The sequence below is a fragment of the Talpa europaea genome (genome assembly GCF_964194135.1).
Source record: "Talpa europaea genome assembly, chromosome: 9".
Classification (NCBI taxonomy): Eukaryota; Metazoa; Chordata; class Mammalia; order Eulipotyphla; family Talpidae; genus Talpa; species Talpa europaea.
This window is the reverse complement of record NC_140076.1, coordinates 69,811,347-69,829,221: the sequence shown is the minus strand read 5'-3', so window position 1 is coordinate 69,829,221 and position 17,875 is coordinate 69,811,347. Positions and strand designations below refer to the sequence as shown.

At 55.5% G+C, this 17,875-nt stretch overlaps 1 protein-coding gene across 3 annotated transcripts; it reads left to right on the top strand.

The window, feature by feature from the left end:
• Positions 1–1,089: 1,089 nt before the first annotated feature.
• On the top strand, positions 1,090–15,901 carry PDLIM7 (PDZ and LIM domain 7). Of its 3 annotated transcripts, none has more exons than XM_084244203.1 (12): positions 1,090–1,323; positions 5,155–5,306; positions 5,387–5,417; positions 5,870–5,988; positions 6,602–6,738; positions 6,891–6,927; positions 7,836–7,891; positions 8,043–8,280; positions 9,220–9,400; positions 15,126–15,246; positions 15,329–15,444; positions 15,598–15,901. In XM_084244203.1, exons 1-12 carry the CDS (start codon positions 1,228–1,230, stop codon positions 15,682–15,684), a joined length of 1,371 nt encoding a protein of 456 aa, XP_084100329.1. In that variant the 5' UTR covers positions 1,090–1,227; the 3' UTR covers positions 15,685–15,901. The 3 variants fall into 3 exon arrangements, with proteins under 3 accessions (XP_084100329.1, XP_084100328.1, XP_084100330.1); XM_084244202.1 differs by lacking the exon at positions 5,870–5,988 and adding an exon at positions 6,334–6,354 and having other exon boundaries at positions 1,111–1,323; positions 6,606–6,738; XM_084244204.1 differs by lacking the exons at positions 7,836–7,891; positions 8,043–8,280; positions 9,220–9,400; ... (1 more) ...; positions 15,329–15,444; positions 15,598–15,901 and adding an exon at positions 7,166–7,480 and having other exon boundaries at positions 1,111–1,323.
• Positions 15,902–17,875: the final 1,974 nt, after the last annotated feature.

Below are 17,875 nucleotides of genomic sequence, written 5' to 3'. Positions count from 1 at the left end.
GGGGACGGGGGAGCCCAGTCTTACGGCGCCGAGCGAGACGGGACTCCGTGATTGGGCCAGGAGGAAGGAGTGGGTGGGGCTTCCCGCAGCGCCGCGGCGGCGAGTGGGCGTGCCCCTGTGGGCGTGGCTTGAGGCTCCGCCTCCCTCCGCAGGCTCAAAGCGGTCGGCGAGCGCGGGGCGGGGTCGGAACGCTGGCCGCCGAGCCCGACGCGCTCCCGGGAGCCCGCCAGAGCAGCGCGGGGCCGAGCAGGTACAGGCGACCTCGCGGGGCATCTCGGGCAGGGCCAGGCTGGAGGGTAGCAGCCTGCTGGGGGCCACGGAGGGCGTTAGGGGTCGTGGCCAGCGCGGCGCTTCCTCTCGCAGGCCGGGGCCCCTGCCTTTGCCCCCGCCCCCGCCTTCCTGCGGCTAAGCCCGCTCGGCGCGGCGGATTGGCGCCTGCGCTGCTTCCTGCGCCCGGGACTCGGCCAATGCATGGGGCCCAGACGGGGATCATGAGGGAAACTGAGTCACGTCGGGATGATAGCCGCCCTGTGCGGGAGGCACCACCCCCAGTGGGCACCTTGGCCTGCCAGTCCCCACCGAGCTCCTTAGGGGCCGCGCCCTCGCCCCGAGCCTCCCTGCCTCGCTCCCCTCCCCCACCCCCAGCGCCCAGGGGTACTGCCTTGGCTTCCAGCAGCCTTGACCGATCCTGAAATGGCTAGGATTCCCTCCAGCCTGCACCCTCCCCACCCCTCCCCCTGGCGTCCCGAGCCCCCAAGTGCTCCCTTCGCTGGCTCTCCTCACAGTGTCAGTTTACACGCCTTATATAGTCCGAGCCGGCTCCAGCTGCGGCCTGCCTGCCGGGACCTGGGGGCGGGGGAGAGGAGCGCTGGCCCCTGACTCACCCGGCCATCCAAGACTCAGTGCTTGCTTGGGGGAAGGCCTTGCCAAGTTAGCCCCGAGGCCCACTCCTCCATGAAGAGAACTTCATGTCTGGATGCGGACTCCCCTCACCTTCCCAGTCTCTGGGGGAGGATTCTTGCGCCCATCTTTCCGAAGTGAGATCTCTCTGCCAGCAACCCCCGCCAGACCTGAGAAGGTTCTCGCTTGCGCCTGTCTTGGGTGTGCTTGGAGTCTGCCCTCTGCTGGTCTGGCACCAGTCCTGGGCACCAATCCCACGGAGTGGGACCGCCCGCACACCCACCACCAGGACCACTCACTTTTTCTGTCCTCTCAGGAGCGGGAACCATGGATTCCTTCAAGGTGGTGCTGGAGGGGCCAGCACCCTGGGGCTTCCGGCTGCAGGGAGGCAAGGACTTCAATGTGCCCCTCTCCATCTCCCGGGTGAGCCTAGGTTGGGGAAGGGGCTCCCCCAAGAGTTTTTAGGTGCTCAGAGGTCCTGTGGGTGATGGGAGGAGTCTGAGAAGAGTAAACTGAACCAACCGACCAGGAGATGTCCTGGTCCAGAGATGTGGTGGGCCCCTGTCATAGAACTTCCAACTAGGTGAATGCTGGGAGAGCCCCCACATGTCCCCAGCACAGCGCAGTACTTTATGGGGCCATGTATGAGGCCTGGGGATGCTCATTCTGCAGGATGGAAGCATGAAATCTCTAGGGAGTGCCTATGCTTTTTGCTTTTTGAAGGAGCATTATTTAGAGCCAGGTTCTAGGCAGGATTCTCTGACTACAGGATTTTTTTAAAAAAAATATTTATTTATGCATACAAGAACTGGGGCACAAGACAGAGATGCGGGAGGTGAGAGGATTCACCAGAGACAGAATGGGGAACAGAACAGCAGACTGACCGAAATACACTGCTGAGGGGAGCAGCGAGCGAGTCAGGGGAGGTCTGCAGCACCATGTGGGTTGCTCCGTGGCCTGCCAGGGATCGAACTTGCGCTGCAGAGGCTGCGGATTGCTTCATAGTGCGGTGCTTAACCCCTTGCGCCACCAGGGAGGCTCCACTACAGGATCTTACTGCAACCCCATCACCACCCAGAGAACTGTAATTGTTATCCTGCTTTTCCATATGAGGGGACTCAGGATAGACTCCTTCAGTGATTATTTGCAAATCAGGGATGAATTCAGGCACCAGTCTGTGAGAACTTCCATCTCCATCTACTGATTCCAATTCAGGATGCAGCGGCCTTTGACCTCAAGCAGAGGTCTAGGACAGGGTTCTAGATCTCAGATTTCTGCTGCTGAGCCTATCCTGGTAGGGGCAGAGCTGAGGGTAGGCTCCTCCCTGTGGCAGGGGGATTGCCTTATAAGACCAAGAATGCAGACCCATGCTGGGATGGCCTGCTGGTAGCATGAGTCTGCAGAGCCTAGGAAGACTGGCCTAGACCTGAACCCCTGGACCCCATTGGTGGGCTTCTCAACTGGTCACCACCAGACCATGGCTCCAGCTATGGGGTCATTTATGGGACACAGAAAACAAACTGCCTGCCCAGAATCAGGGCTGTCTCTGTGGCCTGAGGGTCAGAGGGGGCAGGGACTTCCTGCTCCACATCCGCCTGACCACAGAGGCCCACCCAGGCACCCCGTGGGCAAGCAGCCAGTAGCAGGAAGCCCAGGGCAAGCATAGCCTGAAGGGGGGAGAAGGTTGGCCAGGCATTTCCCAGCCTGAGAGGGGCCCCGAGGCAGGAGTTGGGCTTGGTAGCCAGGGCAGGCTGGAGGTCACTGTTCTTCCCAGGGACCTGGTTTCCTTGGGTTTCCCCTGGAAACTGCCCTGCCAGCAGGATGGCTAAGGGCAGTGGTTTCCCCACCACCACCACCCATACCCACCCTACACAACACTGAAGCATTGCCAGTCCTGAAAACCTATCCTGTATCCCCATCTCTGGAAAACTGCCTGAACAGCATGACTGGCGGCCTAGGCCTGGCTGGTGGTCTCTGAGTCTCCAGTTCTTAGATAGGCATGGGCAACATAGTGTGGAGGAATGGGCTTTCAGATGTGGCCTGTTGGGGGCACCCTGGCCCCAGGCTGTCATGTCAGGCACCCTAGCAAATGGGTGGGGTTACCAGCTGAGCCCAACCTTGGAGTTGGAGGTGGTCTTTTCTGAGCCGGGCCTACCCCCTCACACTCCCTGACCCCAATATAAGGGGAAGTGGGGGGGGCTAGAGCTGGCTGTGGGCCCCAGGCTTGGGAGATGAGGTAATGTCTGGGACTTGGAGGTTGGCCTGCTCAGTGGAGCCCTGGGGCTGACTCACCCCTACCCCAGGCAGTGTCCAGTCCCCTGGCTTTTCCCCCTCCTTGGTCCCTGGGCCTCTTTGCTTCTCTCCAGCCACCCCACCCTATTCCCAGCTCTCTCTTGCTTCTCTCTGCATCTCTGACCACTCCTTTGTCCTTGTGCTTCCTATCCTCACTCAGGAAAGGAAGTAGTTCCCAACTCCCCAGCACTTTCCAGAAGCCAGCTGCCCCTGCCCATTCCAAGGCCCCCAGCTCAGGCTCAGCCTACACCTCCCAGGAGCCTGTCCTCTGGGTAGGGAGTGGCTAGGCCAGGTTTCCTTCTACTGACTCACCATGACCTTGAGTAAGTCACTTCCCCTCAAGGGCATCACTTCCCCATGCCCCTTGTAAGAGGTTGGATTAAAGTAAAGGTGAGATAGGGGATCTAAGCCCCAAACCAGCCACAGGGTTAAGGAATCTTTCCGAATGGACAAACTCTAAGTAGCACCACTGCTCAGCAGAGAGGGGCCTAGTGTAATGGAGCCTAAGGTCAGGCACTGCGTGCGGCTGGTGTGGCTATTCCCTCCAGGCTGCTGTTTCCCCTCATTTGCCAAGGGAACCAGAGATTCCCAACTCAGAACCTAAAAGATTGGACCATTGGCGTGCCAATGGTCACGCACTCCATTTTGGCACTATCTCTTACTGGATGACTTGAGGCCAAGTTACTTGATCTCTTTTTCCCATGTGTGAAATGGGTATAATCCCAAATGCTCAGATACTGGGGAATTCAGTGACAATATATGGCAATACTAGCTACTCAGTAGCAGACACTGCTGTTTATTTAGTAGGTGAAGAAGGGACCACTCAGCTTTCTTACCCTTTTAAACTCTCAAGCATGAAACAGACCTGTGAAACCCAGTCATCCCTTTTCTCCCAGTGCTGTCAAACCCTGCAGCTGGCCCCTCTGCCCTCTCTGGAACCTCTTAGCTCCACTCTTCTCACCTAAACTTAGTCTGCATTGGCCCACCTGGGGCCACAGGCAGCCTGTACTCCAAGCCTCCCCTCCCCAAGCTGTAAAGTGTGAATCAGCCTTCCAACATGACCCCTCAGAAGCCCAATCAATGCCAGCCCTTTGCCAGAAGCATGGGTGCCCCATGAACAAGGTGCCTACCCCACCTAGGTTACTGCAGCTGGACTTAAAGACTGACAGGGTCACCTCTCCTAGGGGCCTGGGAAAAATCCCACCTGAGTCTTCAAACTGCTCCATCTGCCCTCAAGACCAAGTCCTAGACCCTTCCCCTGGCATGGCATTGGAGACCTTCACGAAGGGACCCTCAGCACCCCCACTCTTGTCACCAAAGCCCATCACTTCCCAGAAGTCATCCCTGATGGTCTCAGTGCTTGCTGCTGATGTGGCTATTCTCTTCAGGCTGCCGTTTCCCCTCATTTGCCAAGGGAACCAGAGATTCCCAACTCAGAACCTAAAAGATTTAGGGGAGAGGGTGATGCTGTCAAAGTCTTGAGGGTGTCACCCATTTATTGCTTTTGAAGCCCTGGCTGACACCTTGAGGCCCCTTAAGCATTTTTCTCTGGGAATTGGAGATGATGGGGCCTATTCCTGGCTCTCAAAGAGTCTTTGTAGATCTCTGCAGGTGACCCCAGGTCAGGGTGCTGGAAATGTAGGAGGTAACTGAGAGCACCCAAGGGTGTCAGGGAGGAGAAACCTGCCACATGCACAAGCCAGAAGCTTTGGATTTAGCCTGAGGGTGGCTGTTGACATCACAGCATTTTCTGGACTGTGGGGAGGGTCGTGAAGGTGAATAATGAAATTAGCACGGTCGCTCACATGAGCCCTACCCCCTCCCAGATGGCAGCTGCCCAGAAATATGTTGATCTCAGAGGCCCTGGGTTCTGGCCACTGGACAGCTTAGGTGGGGTTAGTGAATGCTGGCCTCAGCTTGGTCTGCAGTCTTGGGCCTCCCTGACGCTTAGTCTCTCCATAGCTCACTCCTGGAGGCAAAGCAGCACAGGCTGGCGTGGCTGTAGGAGACTGGGTGCTGAGCATAGATGGTGAGAATGCCGGGGGGCTCACGCACATTGAAGCACAGAACAAGATCCGAGCCTGCGGGGAGCGCCTCAGCCTGGGTCTTAGCAGGTATGTGGATGCTGGTCTGCCTGATGGGAGGGGACACCCTTGGACCAGACTTACCATCACCCCTTCCCTGTCTCCTCCAGAGTGCAGCCGGCTCAGAGCAAACAGCAGAAGGTAGGTGACCAGCTTGGAACATCTGGACAGCGGGTGGGCGGGGTGAGTTTGCACACTAGGGTGACCTGCCCTCTCCTAGGCTGCCTGGGTACCCCCCATCCCTGGTGTAGGGTAGAGGTTAGAGGCCAGAGTTGTGGAGCACCCGGGTAATTGGGCCAAGGGCTGCCGCACGGTCCTGGCACCACACCATGCATGTCAGCCTGTCTGTCTGCCTGCATCCTGCCTTATGGTACTGCAAAGCCACACTCCGCCCTCCGCCTTGGGGCAGCGTGGGCTGAGATCATCATTCCCAAATGGGCCCTTTGAAACCTGAGATGCCCCCCCCATCCTCTGGCCAGATGTGTGGGGGAGGGGCTGGAACACCGCTGTCCTCTCCACGGCGCTGGGGGGGCACCCCACTCTGCCCCAGGCCCCACCCCTGCCTGCCCTTGCCCGGCTCTGTCTCCGCCCAGGCCCTGGCCCCCGCCGCGGACCCCCCGCGGTACACCTTTGCACCCAGCGCCTCCCTCAACAAGACGGCCCGGCCCTTTGGGGCACCCCCGCCCGCTGACAGCACCCCGCAGCAGAATGGGTACGTCGGTCCCTGCCCACCCACCGCCCCCCAACCCGCTACCCACTGCTGTTCGGTCTGTGCTGCAACCATGTTCTGCTGAAACCGTGCGGCAGCGACCCCTGGCGGCCTGGGCAGGGGTTGCAGGCACCGGGCCCCTCTCCTGAGCGTGGCTTCTAGACTCCTGGAGGCTCTGAACCAGGCAGCGCCTTACCACTGGAGGTCAGGGGTTGGGGTGTTGTATTGGGCTGCTGAGACCCAGAAACTCAGTGCAGCCGTACCCGTTTACTCTGACCCCTCGCCATCTTTTTCTTCCCCTGTGTCTGTCTCTTTGTCCCTTTGTCCATCTATCTATTTCCTTCACAGGTGCAGACCCCTGACAAGTCAGTGAGCCCCCTCTGCCTGCTCCTCTCTTCCTTCCTTTTGGCACTCTGGGCCATAGCCCCTCCCTGCCCTGGCTGCCCTCCTTCCCTCTCACTGATCCAACTACCCACCTACCCACTCACCCAGCAGAGCCCTGGCTTTGCCCCTCCCCACTCTCCCATCACCACAGCCCCCATGGGCCAAATCCGGGGAGGGGCTACCCCCACCACCCATCCCCAGCGTGAGGTTCTGAGCCACACCCTCCCTACAGACAGCCGCTCCGACCGCTGGTCCCAGATGCCAGCAAGCAGCGGCTGATGGACAACACAGAGGACTGGCGGCCGAGGCCCGGGACAGGCCAGTCCCGCTCCTTCCGCATCCTTGCCCACCTGACGGGCACCGAGTTCAGTAAGTACCAGCCCAGGGCAGGGTGGACTCTCCTCCTGGCCCCCAACTTAAACCCTTTCTCAAGGAGACCACTCTGGTACCCCGCTGCCAGGGCTCAGGGCAGGGATAGCCCTGTGTCTTCTCTTAGCCAATGCTTGCCTCTGCCCTCTCAGTGCAAGACCCGGATGAGGAGCAACTGAAGATGTCAAGGTAAAATGTTGAGCATCAGCCCTTCTTCTCACCTCCTGCCATGTCAGCCACCCACCCCTGTTGCTGCTCCTGGCAGTCCCCAGCCAGGGGTCTTTACCCTCCTTACGCCTTCCCTCCCACTCTTCCATCGTCCTGCCTTTCTTCCTTCTGCCATCCTGCTGCCTGCCTGCCTTCTTCCCGGTCCTCCCAATTTCCTCCCTCCCTTCTACTTCTTCCTTCTTCTCTCTCTGCCCCTCAGGGAAAAGTATGTCCTGGAGCTGCAGAGCCCACGCTACACCCGCCTCCGGGACTGGCACCACCAGCGCTCTGCCCATGTGCTCAACTTGCAGCCCTAGCTTGGCCCTTGCCAACTGGCTGCCCTCTCTGCCTCTCTCTCTGTTCCTCTTGCCCAGGGCATCCCCTTGGTGCCTCCAGCTTCTACCTGCCTCACCCAACACTTTCCTGCCCCTGGACTGAATCTCCTGCCCACCTGGCAAAGGGCCTGGCTCCGTCTGACACCGCCCTCCCTCTTTGCCCTATGGTATTGTTGTCTGCCAGGTCTGTGCTGACTTGGGCATGGAAATAAACGTTCTCAGCCCTGCTTTCTCTGCTTTCGTCTTCTCTCTTTGTGGGTTTGATTTGTGTTTTGGGTCTGGGGTGTAGGTGGTTTAGACCCTGTGTGGGCCCTGCCAGTCTGGGCCCTGCCAGTCATTGGGCAGAGGTACCAGCAAAGGGCTCCCTGCCATCTGAACCAATCTCAGGGATCACCAAAAGCTGCTCCAAAAGTGAGAGCCTTACCCTAGTGGGGCTTGGAATCCTGCCCAGCAGCTTTCATGGACCCAGGCACCTCTCATAGGAACAGCAGGTGGGGGGGGGGGGTTATGCCAGGAGCCTCAGCTATGCAGGGCCTTGAATGGCGGATCTTGCAGCCAGGTACCCAGGACAGAAGCCCCAGCCTCAGCTACACCCCAGGAACCCTGGCCTGGTGAGAGAGGGAAGTTGGACCTGGGCAAGGGTGGGGAAACTCCAAGGGGCATGGGGACTGTGGGCTCTTTCAAGCCACCCCGGGTGCTTGCCCTGTCCTTTGGGGTCCCTGGGAGGGAGTTCCCTGGAGCCTCTCTGCTTGGTTCTGGCAGGCCCTACCACCCCTAGCCCCACCAGCCGCCCACCCTGGGCCGTGGACCCTGCCTTTGCCGAGCGCTATGCCCCCGACAAGACCAGCACGGTGCTCACCCGGCACAGCCAGCCAGCCACACCCACACCTCTGCAGAACCGTACCTCCATCGTGCAGGCAGCCACTGGAGGGGCCACAGGAGGGACTGGTGGCGGCAATGGCAAGACACCCGTGTGCCACCAATGTCACAAGGTCATCCGGTGGGTGGCCATGTTTCTTTCCTAGCCTGGCTTTCCTGACCCACAGTTTGGTCCTGACATCTTTCCCACCTCTGCTCCTTGGTCTGTCATCTCAGCTGCCACTGTGGGAGTTGGAGTCGGGGTCAGGACCTGATCTGGGTTCACAGATTTGGAATTCTGCCTTACCTCCACCCCACATCAACCCTTCTCAGCGTTTGCCTGATAAAGTGAAGGAAGTGCCAACAATAGTCCTTGCTGCACTCCCAGACTTGCTGCTTTTTGGACAAAGAAGGGACCACCTCCTCCCAGCCCCTCTACCTCTTTCTCTCTTGCTCACTGTCTTTCTCTGCTAAGCCAGAGCCCCTCCCGTTCTGTCTTGCTCCCTCGAGCCCAGCAGGGTCCCAGCCTGGCTCCCCAGAGACAGTGTGCCAGACTCTAGAACCTTCCTACTTCTGCTCTCCTCTCCTGTCAGCTCTTAGGCTCTGCAAAGCACTCCCTCCTTCAGACACCCTATTTATCTGGGACCTGCAGGCTCTTCCTCAGGCCAGATGGCATAAGCAAAAACAGGGTGGGCACCAGGGTCGGCTTACGTGCTTACTGGTTTTCAGGACTCATGAGCACTCTGGGCCTCCCCACCACTGCACCCCATACCAGTATCTTGGGTTTGTTGCATTAGGCCCAATTCAGCAGCCTTTACCCAGTGTAACCTCTGGAGTTTCCACATTGTCCCCCTCGCTTATCTGCTGTCATTAGTGTGCCTTTTCACCACTCACTCCCACCATATGATCTGTGACTTGGCCCAGTCACTTCCCAAGCCTATTATTTTCTCCCCTTTCTGGAAAAAGAGAAACGGTGCTCTCCCTTCCAGGCTTCATAGCAGGGCACTGAGTAAATCCACTTGAGCCCTGACCTGGACCCCCATTGCACTGCATCCCTCTCACTATGTCACCTTCCCCTCAGGGGCCGTTACCTGGTGGCCCTGGGCCATGCATACCACCCTGAGGAATTTGTGTGCAGCCAGTGTGGGAAGGTTCTGGAAGAGGGTGGCTTCTTCGAGGAGAAGGGTTCGATCTTCTGCCCACCCTGCTATGACATGCGCTACGCTCCCAGCTGTGCCAAGTGCAAAAAGAAGATCACGGGCGTGAGTGGGGCTGTTGGGCAGGTGGGTGGAAGGAGATCCTGACCTGGTCAGCATTGAGGAGTATCAGGGCTCTCCCCGCACGAGCCTGGCTTCTTAGCAACCCAACAAACCAGCCTCACTCTGTTAGCCAGGATCCCCTTAACAAGTGACCGGAAATGTACTCAAGGGTTCAAACAAGAAAGAAATGTGGCTCAAGTAACCAACTGCCAAGCCCCAAGGATGCTCACTTTCAGGCCCAGCAGAATTAACATAGGTACCAAGGTTACTGGGACTCTTGGTGCCACTTGCCTCTGTTTTCCATCTGTGCTGGCTTCGTTCCCTGCATGCTTTCCCTAGAAGGCGGCCAAGATGGTGCCATAGTGGCTGCAGGGTTCCAGCTCCCTAGCTGAGCAGCACACACAGAAAGAGCACCTCTGCCAGCAGAAGCACTGAATCCAGCGCTGTCACCCATGCCCCTCCCCGAACCAAACCCTGGACTCTCATTGGCCAGGCCTGGCTGACACCACCTGTGGAATGGGGTCCAGTGGCCCCGGCTAAAGCACATCTGAGAGTGAGGTGCCCTGAAATAAAGCCAGGAGGACATTACCCGAAGAAGGGAAGTGCTGGTAGGCTAGACTGGCTGCTGTGTCAATGGGATAACATTCAGCTACATCAGCAGAAAACCCTAAAGATTTTAAGCAGAAGGGGCTATTTACTTCAGTCACAAGAATTTCAAGAGATGCCTGTAAGCTGCTTTGTTTTTGTTCTATAAAGATTTATATATGCGTACAAGAGCTGGGGGTGCAGACCAGAGATGTGGGGACGAGAGGATTCACCAGAGACAGTGGGGAGCGGAACGGGCAGCTGTACTAAAATGCACTGCTGAGGGGAGCAGCAGGAGAGACAGGGGAGGTCTGCTGTGCTATATGGGTCACCTCCCTGGCCGGGGATCAAACTCATGCTGCAGTGGCTGCGGATAGCTTCATAGTGCTATGACTTAACCCCTTGCCCCACTAGGGAAGCCCACCTGTAGACTGTTATTACTTTGAAATTTTAGCCTATACACCTTTGTCCCTAAACTTTTCTGTGTGCTCAGCAGATGATCACCTGAGCCCCAAGCCTTGAATTCTTGCCGCAGACAGTAATGAATGAGAAGGGGAAAGTGTCTTTTTTTTTTTTTTAAGATTTATTTTTATTTTTTTATGCATACAAGAACAGGGGTGTAGGCCAGAGGTACGGGGGTGGGGGGACGGTGAGAGGATTCTCCAGAGACAGAGTGGGGAGCAGAACAGGCAGATCTACAAAAATATACTTCTAAGAGGAGCAATGGGTGAGACAGGAGAGGTCTGCTGTGCCATATGTGGGTTAGCTCCCTAGCTGGGATCAAACTCATGCCTCAGTGGCTGGTGATAGCTTGATGGCACTGAGACTTTAACCCCTGTGCCACCAGGGAGGCCTGCAAGTGTCATTCTCTTTGAGGATATTTTGCCTTTTTTTTTTTTTTTAAGATTTATTTATTTAGTTATACAAGCACTGGGTACAGTCAGAAGCGTGGGAGGGTGAGAGAATTCACCAGAGACAGAGCAGGGAACAGAACAGGCAGACTGGCGAAGTACACTGCTGAGGGAAGCAGCGGGAGCGGCAGGAGAGGTCTGCGCGCCATGTGGGATCCTCGCTGGCGGCCGGGGATCAAGCTGGCGCTGCAGAGGCTGCGGGCAGCTTCGCAGCCCAACGCTCAACCACTGCGCCACCAGGGGAGGCCTCTTTTTTTAAAAAAAAAAAAAAAGATTATTTATGCACACAAGAACTGGGGTGTAGACCAGAGGTGAGGGGGGTGAGAAGATCTACCAGAGAGAGTGGGGAGCAGAACAGGCAGATCCACTGAAATACCTTGCTGAGGGGAGCAGCGGGTGAGACTGGAGAGGCCCACTGCACCATGTGGGTAGCTCCCTGGTAAGGTAGCTCCCTGGTAGGATCGAACTCATACTGCAGTGGCTATCGACAGCTTGATAGCACTGTGTCTTTAACCTCTGGGTTTTTTTTTGCCTTTGACTCTGGAAGAAAAACCAAGAATTTGCATCTTTATCTCAGTGTTTAGAACTCTGTGCTGTGAGCACCTGGACCACAGGAAAGCTGGCAAACTCAGTATGTGAACTTCTAGCGTCAGTAAGAGGAAAGCAAGAGAGAATTGGGTGGTGACAGGCTGTTGAGAGGTCAATCCACTGTGTCTGCCGCCTTAATGCAAGAGAAACCTGAAATCTAGAAAGATGGCTTCATGTGCTGGGAGGCATAGGATGGTTGAGTGGCAGAGTCAGAAATTCAGACTCAAAATTCATGATGCAAAATCCTGTCTTTCCCACTGGGGTGAAATATACCACATGGCCCAGCCAGGTTTCCTGGAGGGCAACCTAGCTGCTGCCCAGAGCAGGCTTGGGACTTAGGTCAGAGAATTTTATGAATGCTTCCCTCATTCATTTTGTTTTGAGTGTGCCAGGCAGTTTGCCCCAATCGGGGGGGTGCCTTGTGAAGAGATAGAGGTGGGCCATTTAGCTGGCCAGTCCCGAGAGCTCACCCTGGACTGGGGGGACTCATAGGGTATCAGTGGCTGAGAGCAGATCCAGTGGAAGAGGATACAGATCAGGCTGCATGACTTGCTGAGGGGGTTCCTGTTGCACCCGTGTTGGAATTGAAGGACAGAGGAGCAAAAACTATGCAAGGTCAAGCTGGGAACAGCCCCAAGCCCCAGTGACCCCCAGTTTGGGTTCTTTCTGCTGTTTGTGCTTCTTATTTCTGGATCCAGAGCCAGATGTGGCTAGAGAGCTATGCAATATTGATGATAGTGAAGATTATCCTGACCGCTTGTGGTAGAAGACTCAATAATGGCTTGCTTTTCATTTAGGAAAGTTTAGAGGTGGCAGACAACACAGTGTGGCAAATTCTGGCTCCTGGATGTTGTTGCTCGGCCATTCTTAGCCAGTCCTTACCTACCACTCATAGTCCAAGATGTTCTTGTGCTGCAGGCAAAATTTCCAGGAAGCTGGAAGGAGCAAAACGGTTGGAAGGGTCATGGACAACATTAGAAGATGCTGCCACCTAACCCTTCTGCTTCCAACCCATTGGCCACACTGAACTGCAAGGGAGGCTGGGGAATATGGTCTGTGATAGCCATGTGCCTCTCAAAAAATGGGGGTTATATCAGTAGATAAGAAGAGGAATGGATAGAGGTATAGGGATGGTGAGAGGATTCACCAGAGACAGAGTGGGGAACAGAAAAGGCAGACTGACTGAAATACACTGCTGAGGGGAGCAGTGGGCGAGACAGGAGAGGTCTGCTGCGCCATGTGGATAGCCCCCCGGCCAGGGCTCGAACTCATGCTGCAGTGGCTATGGATAGCTTCATAGGTTGCTTCTTAACCCCCTGTGCTACCAGGGAGGCCCGGGAATGGATATTTTCACAGTCATTGTCAATGTCATGCTCAGCACCAGCATATAATTCAGGACACTTGAACTAAGCCCATGAAGCTCACTGTAGAGCAGGGAGCAGGGGAGCATCACAGGCAATGAGATAATTTCAGCTGAGTTGAAGGGAAACTCCAGGGTTAGGGGATACATACAGAAGACCTGTACTGTCTTGGAGACTACCTGGGACCCTATGGTCTTGAAGTTCATCACTTGCCACTACTTCCCTCACTCTGGTGCTCCAGCTACACAGGCAATTCATGTTGCCAAGGTGTTGTTCCCCTCACCACAGGACCTTTGCACAGGTGACAGGAACACTCTAGTACCCACTTTACCTCATTCCTTTTCCCCTAGAACTGAAATATCACTTTAGGGATATTTTTCCTGATACTCACCTTCCCCGAAGACCAAATCCCCCACAATTTGCTCACTACTCCCCAGTCATTTGTTCCTTCTCCTCCCTAGTTGTGAACTTCATTGGCTGGGATCAGGGCTATTTTGCTCATTCATGCTTTTTGCTCTGCTTCAAGCACCATGCCCCTATTATAAGAGGTGGTCAGTAAACACTTGAAGAAGTGGATGGAAATGACTTCTAGGCAGAACACAAAAGGCGAGTAGGAATTAGGTTGGAGAAGGGTTAGGGAGCAAGCACCAAGCAGAGGGAATAGCTTGTGTCACAAGGCAGCACGTAGAAAGGGTGCGAGATGAGGTGGAAGAGGCTGGCAGTGGCAGTGAGTTTGGAGCTGGGGACTGATAAGGTCAGAGGTGTTTGAGAAGCTTCCTCTAGGGCAGTGAAGAAGACAGAACTAGAGAGGAGGATCTGGGCTGCTAGGGCCTGGGCCCGGGCAGTGGGAGTGGGAGAGACAGATGGATTTCGGAAACATTACGGGGTAAATTAGAAATTGGTAATTGGGGCCTCCATGCCGGCCTGCAGGTTAAGTCTCAGTGCTATTACCTGCTGCAGCCTGAGTTCGATCCTCAGCCAGGGAGCTAACCCATATGGCCCAGCAGACCTCTCCCGTCTTGCCCACTGCTCCCCTCAGCAGTGTATTTCAGTCAATCTGCCTGTTCTGCTCCCCACGCTGTCGCTGGTGAATCCTTTCACCCCACACCTCTGGTCTATACCCAAGTTCTTCTACACACACAAAAAGATGAAGAAAAATTGGTAACTGGCTCTGTATTCTGGCAGAAATCTGCATCTCTGCCCAACTCTGAGCTTTCCACACTCCTGCCTGAGCTGTCCTACCTGCTCGCAGCTTTAACATCTTGATTTCAGTCTGAACCTTCCACCAGACCTTCCTGAATGCCATACTGCTCCTCCAGGAAGTGCCAGGACATAGTCTACCTAGTCCCCGTCAAGTACACCACCCAGGCCTGGCAGGCACTGGTCTGCCTTCAAATGTGTGATCATCCTTGTAACCCTGGAAGTCTAGTGGGATTAGGGTCCATTCACAGGGAAGGGACCAAAGTCAGGAGAAGGGAAAGCTGTTAGCCATGTCACCCAGGTAAGAAGCAAAGTCTGGCTGAACCCAGATCTCACCCCCTTCAAGGCGTCCACATTGCCCTCCACCTGCACCACATCTGAACCCTGCTAGCCCCAAAGGTCCCAGAGATTGACAGCCCAGCCTATGAACCTCTGGTTCTCCCCCACCCGCTCCTTCCCCTCTACAGCACATGGTAAAGCACTGTTCATAGAACTGTTCCTGGTTTATGCCCTCTGGGAACTTACATTTCAGCAGGAGACAGACAATAAGCAATAGACACAACAGGTCAATTAACTGTAGTTAAGATACAACTGTAGTTAGGAGACAACAGGAGGCCATAGTTACGGGTAGTGGGAGTGCAGCATTCGGAGGTGGGTTGGAGTATACACCCAGAGTGGCTTCCTTTGAGCAGAAACTTGGGAGTTTCAGGCTGAGCCTTGGGGCCATCTGGAATAGAGCTTTCTAGGCAGAGGGAGCAGTGGGTGTGAAGCCCCAAGACAGATGTGCCTGGTGTGCATCGGTCATGGGCAAGAGGCCTCAAGGGGGGAGCAGAGAGACAGAGTTCCAGACCTACCTGTCTGACCCTTCATAGGGCCTTTGCTTCACCCCGGAGAAATGTGTGGCTGCCTGGGATTGGAGGGGGTATGGATGTCCACAGGGAGATCTCAGGTTTGGGACAGAAGAGTGGTAGGGATGCAGACTTAACATTTACTATGGAAGGAAGAGGGCTCCAGGCCAGTCTTACTGTCATCATGGCTCTGGAGAGGAGGCCAAAGAGCTGCCCCCGGTGACTGTCCTCCCAGGAGATCATGCACGCCCTGAAGATGACTTGGCACGTTCACTGCTTCACCTGCGCAGCCTGCAAGACACCCATTCGGAACAGGGCCTTCTACATGGAGGAAGGGGCGCCCTACTGCGAGCGAGGTATGGAGGAAGGGAAGAGGAGCACAGGATGCTCATCCTTGCAGGAATCCAGCATGTCTCTCCTCTCTGTGTCCCTCCCCAGACTATGAGAAGATGTTTGGCACCAAATGCCGCGGCTGTGACTTCAAGATTGACGCCGGGGACCGCTTCCTGGAGGCACTGGGCTTCAGCTGGCATGACACATGCTTCGTTTGCGCAGTGAGTGCTACTCTTGGTTGGCACCCCACCCCCAGCCCCCTGTGTTCTTTGTAAACCTCCCCCAACCCTCTGCCTGTGGGATTCATGAGAGGTTGGAAAGGAACCTCTCCTGCCACCCCCAATCCCATGTGACTGGACCGTGGCTTTCCACAGATATGTCAGATCAACCTGGAAGGGAAGACCTTCTACTCCAAGAAGGACAAGCCCCTTTGCAAGAGCCATGCCTTCTCCCACGTGTGAGCCCCTCCCGCCCACTGCTGTCTGGCCCTGCCCACTGCAACCTTCTGACAGGTTCTGAAGTCAAGGCTGAGATTTCTGGGCAGGGCTGGCAGAGGTCATCCCAACCCTGACTCCTGCTGGAGCCTGGGGTTCCCAGGACCCTGCCTTACCCCCTCATTGTCCCCAACTGCCTCCACCACCATCATACACCAGTGCTGGCCATACCAGCCCCTGTACACCTCAGTGCCACAATAAACTTGTATCCAACTGTGTCCTATCTGCACTTCTTCCTGCATATCAGGAGCATGGTATTTGAGGTGCATAGGAGCATCGAGATTAAGATGGTTTTCCCATCCCAGTAGGCCCTCTGATAGGCACATGGAGGAGGTAAGGGGATTCCAGGTATTGGGCCCAAGGCCCATAGAAATGGGGGATACCTAGTTCAGCCTGAATTGGAGGTCAGAGGAGGTGAGGGTGATTGGCAGAGACCAGATGTGGCAAACAGTGGCAGGAAGAGTAAAGGGCCAGAGGTGTCACTGCCATTGTATACTGCAGCAAAAGAATATGGGGTTGGAGAGGACAACCCAGACCCTGGGGGGAGGGGAGTCCACAGGTGCAAGATGGAAGAGCTGGGACTGTCCCTGAGGGCAGGCTGAGGCTGAGGGTTGGGAGTGAGGTTACTGGACAGTTAGAAATAACAAAGCAAACAGATTTGTGTTGTAGCAGGAAAGAGGAAAGAGTCTGGGAGGAAGGGCAGCAGTCAGGGAAAGAAGGAGCAGAAAGCAACATGGCAGAGTTGGGTCCCAGGTCCTGGGGAGCCTAGAGTAGGACCAAGGGAGGCGGCATGGGGAAATGAGGGAAGGCAGCCTTGCTAGGCATACAGGATGTACCAGCATTGCTCACACCATCTCACAAGATCCAGCAATCTTGGGAAGAATCTGCCAGATTAGGAGACCTGACCAAGGTCATGCAGTCCTTGAACCATGAGCCACATTAGAATCCAGGCCTGAAACTGGATACACTGTCTCGGGACTGGTGGACCCTGAGCATCATTCACCAGGAGTGCACCTTGGAAGCTTGCTTCTGCCTGGCACGTTAAACCCTAGAGGCTCTGATAGTGGTCCCATCTCTCCCCAGGTGCCCCCCACCTGCCTAGGGGGACTGGGAGAGGAATTGAGGAGAGGGCCTAAATTAGGACAACTCAGCATGTCCACAGTGACCTGTACTTTGGGGCTCCCTGGCATCAACACCTAGAGCTGGCATCTCAATGGGCCCTTAGGCCCCCTACCCTTTCAGAGAAGAGAAAGTGTTCTGTTGTGTTCTCTCAGAGACCCCTGGAGAATGTGTACAGGACTCCCTGTGTTATTCCAGGATATCTTGCCAGAGCCTGGCACATAAAGGCCACCTAATGACATTTTGTTGAATGACTGACTGAGACATTCAGGAAGCAACTGAAGAGTAAAGTGTGGTTCACTTCGGAGTCAATTTGGAAATAAGTTTGGGACAGGTCCAGGGCAGTCATCACAGATGCTTGTAATTGATGCCCAGGGAGAGCTGAGGAGCTGGAGGTGGGGGAGTGCACAGCAGGCACCTCAGGAGTAAGACAGGTGGGATGTGCTTTTCTTTCAACCTGGACATCCTAGTGTGTTAAACACAGGGTATCATTCACTTCCACAAAGAAATGCACTCTCTCCCACTTCTCTTGAACCGTGACGCCCTCTCAGTCCATCCTTGGTTTCCATGGATACAAGTGAACAAGAGCACTGGGGCCGGATGGTGAGCACTGCTGGGAACCTAACCCAGGGCTGCTGCGTGGGATGCCGAGCTGTGGCCACATCTGCACTTTACCAACAGCATCCAAAGATTCAGACTTTAATGTGAAATCGGGTTTATGAATGTTGACAACTCAAATTTTTCTCAATTCTATTTTTAAAAAAATCAATGTGAGAATGGTCAGGAGCCCAGCACAGAGAAGAGAGATCAGATTGGGAAGCAATGACAGCACAGCCCTCGGTAAAGAAAGCAGGCACCACTAGAGATGGAGGGCAACAGCCTCGGAAGGACTCTGGGCATGGAAGCTGGGGCAGAGCAGGAGTGTTTCCAGAAGTTGCCAACAGTGTCAACCAGGCAGATATGGCTGAGAAGTCCCCATGGCATTATCAACAAGGTGATGTTTGCCAGATCAGTTTACTGGAGAGCTGGGGTGGCTGCC

Coding starts and splice junctions, on each gene's coding strand:
- PDLIM7 (XM_084244203.1), top strand. CDS start 1,228: ATGGATTCCTTCAAGGTGGTGCTGGAGGGGCCAGCACCCTGGGGCTTC. Junction 1,324..5,154: donor TGCCCCTCTCCATCTCCCGG/GTGAGCCTAGGT, acceptor GTCTCTCCATAG/CTCACTCCTGGAGGCAAAGC. Junction 5,989..6,601: donor AGCACCCCGCAGCAGAATGG/GTACGTCGGTCC, acceptor CCCTCCCTACAG/ACAGCCGCTCCGACCGCTGG.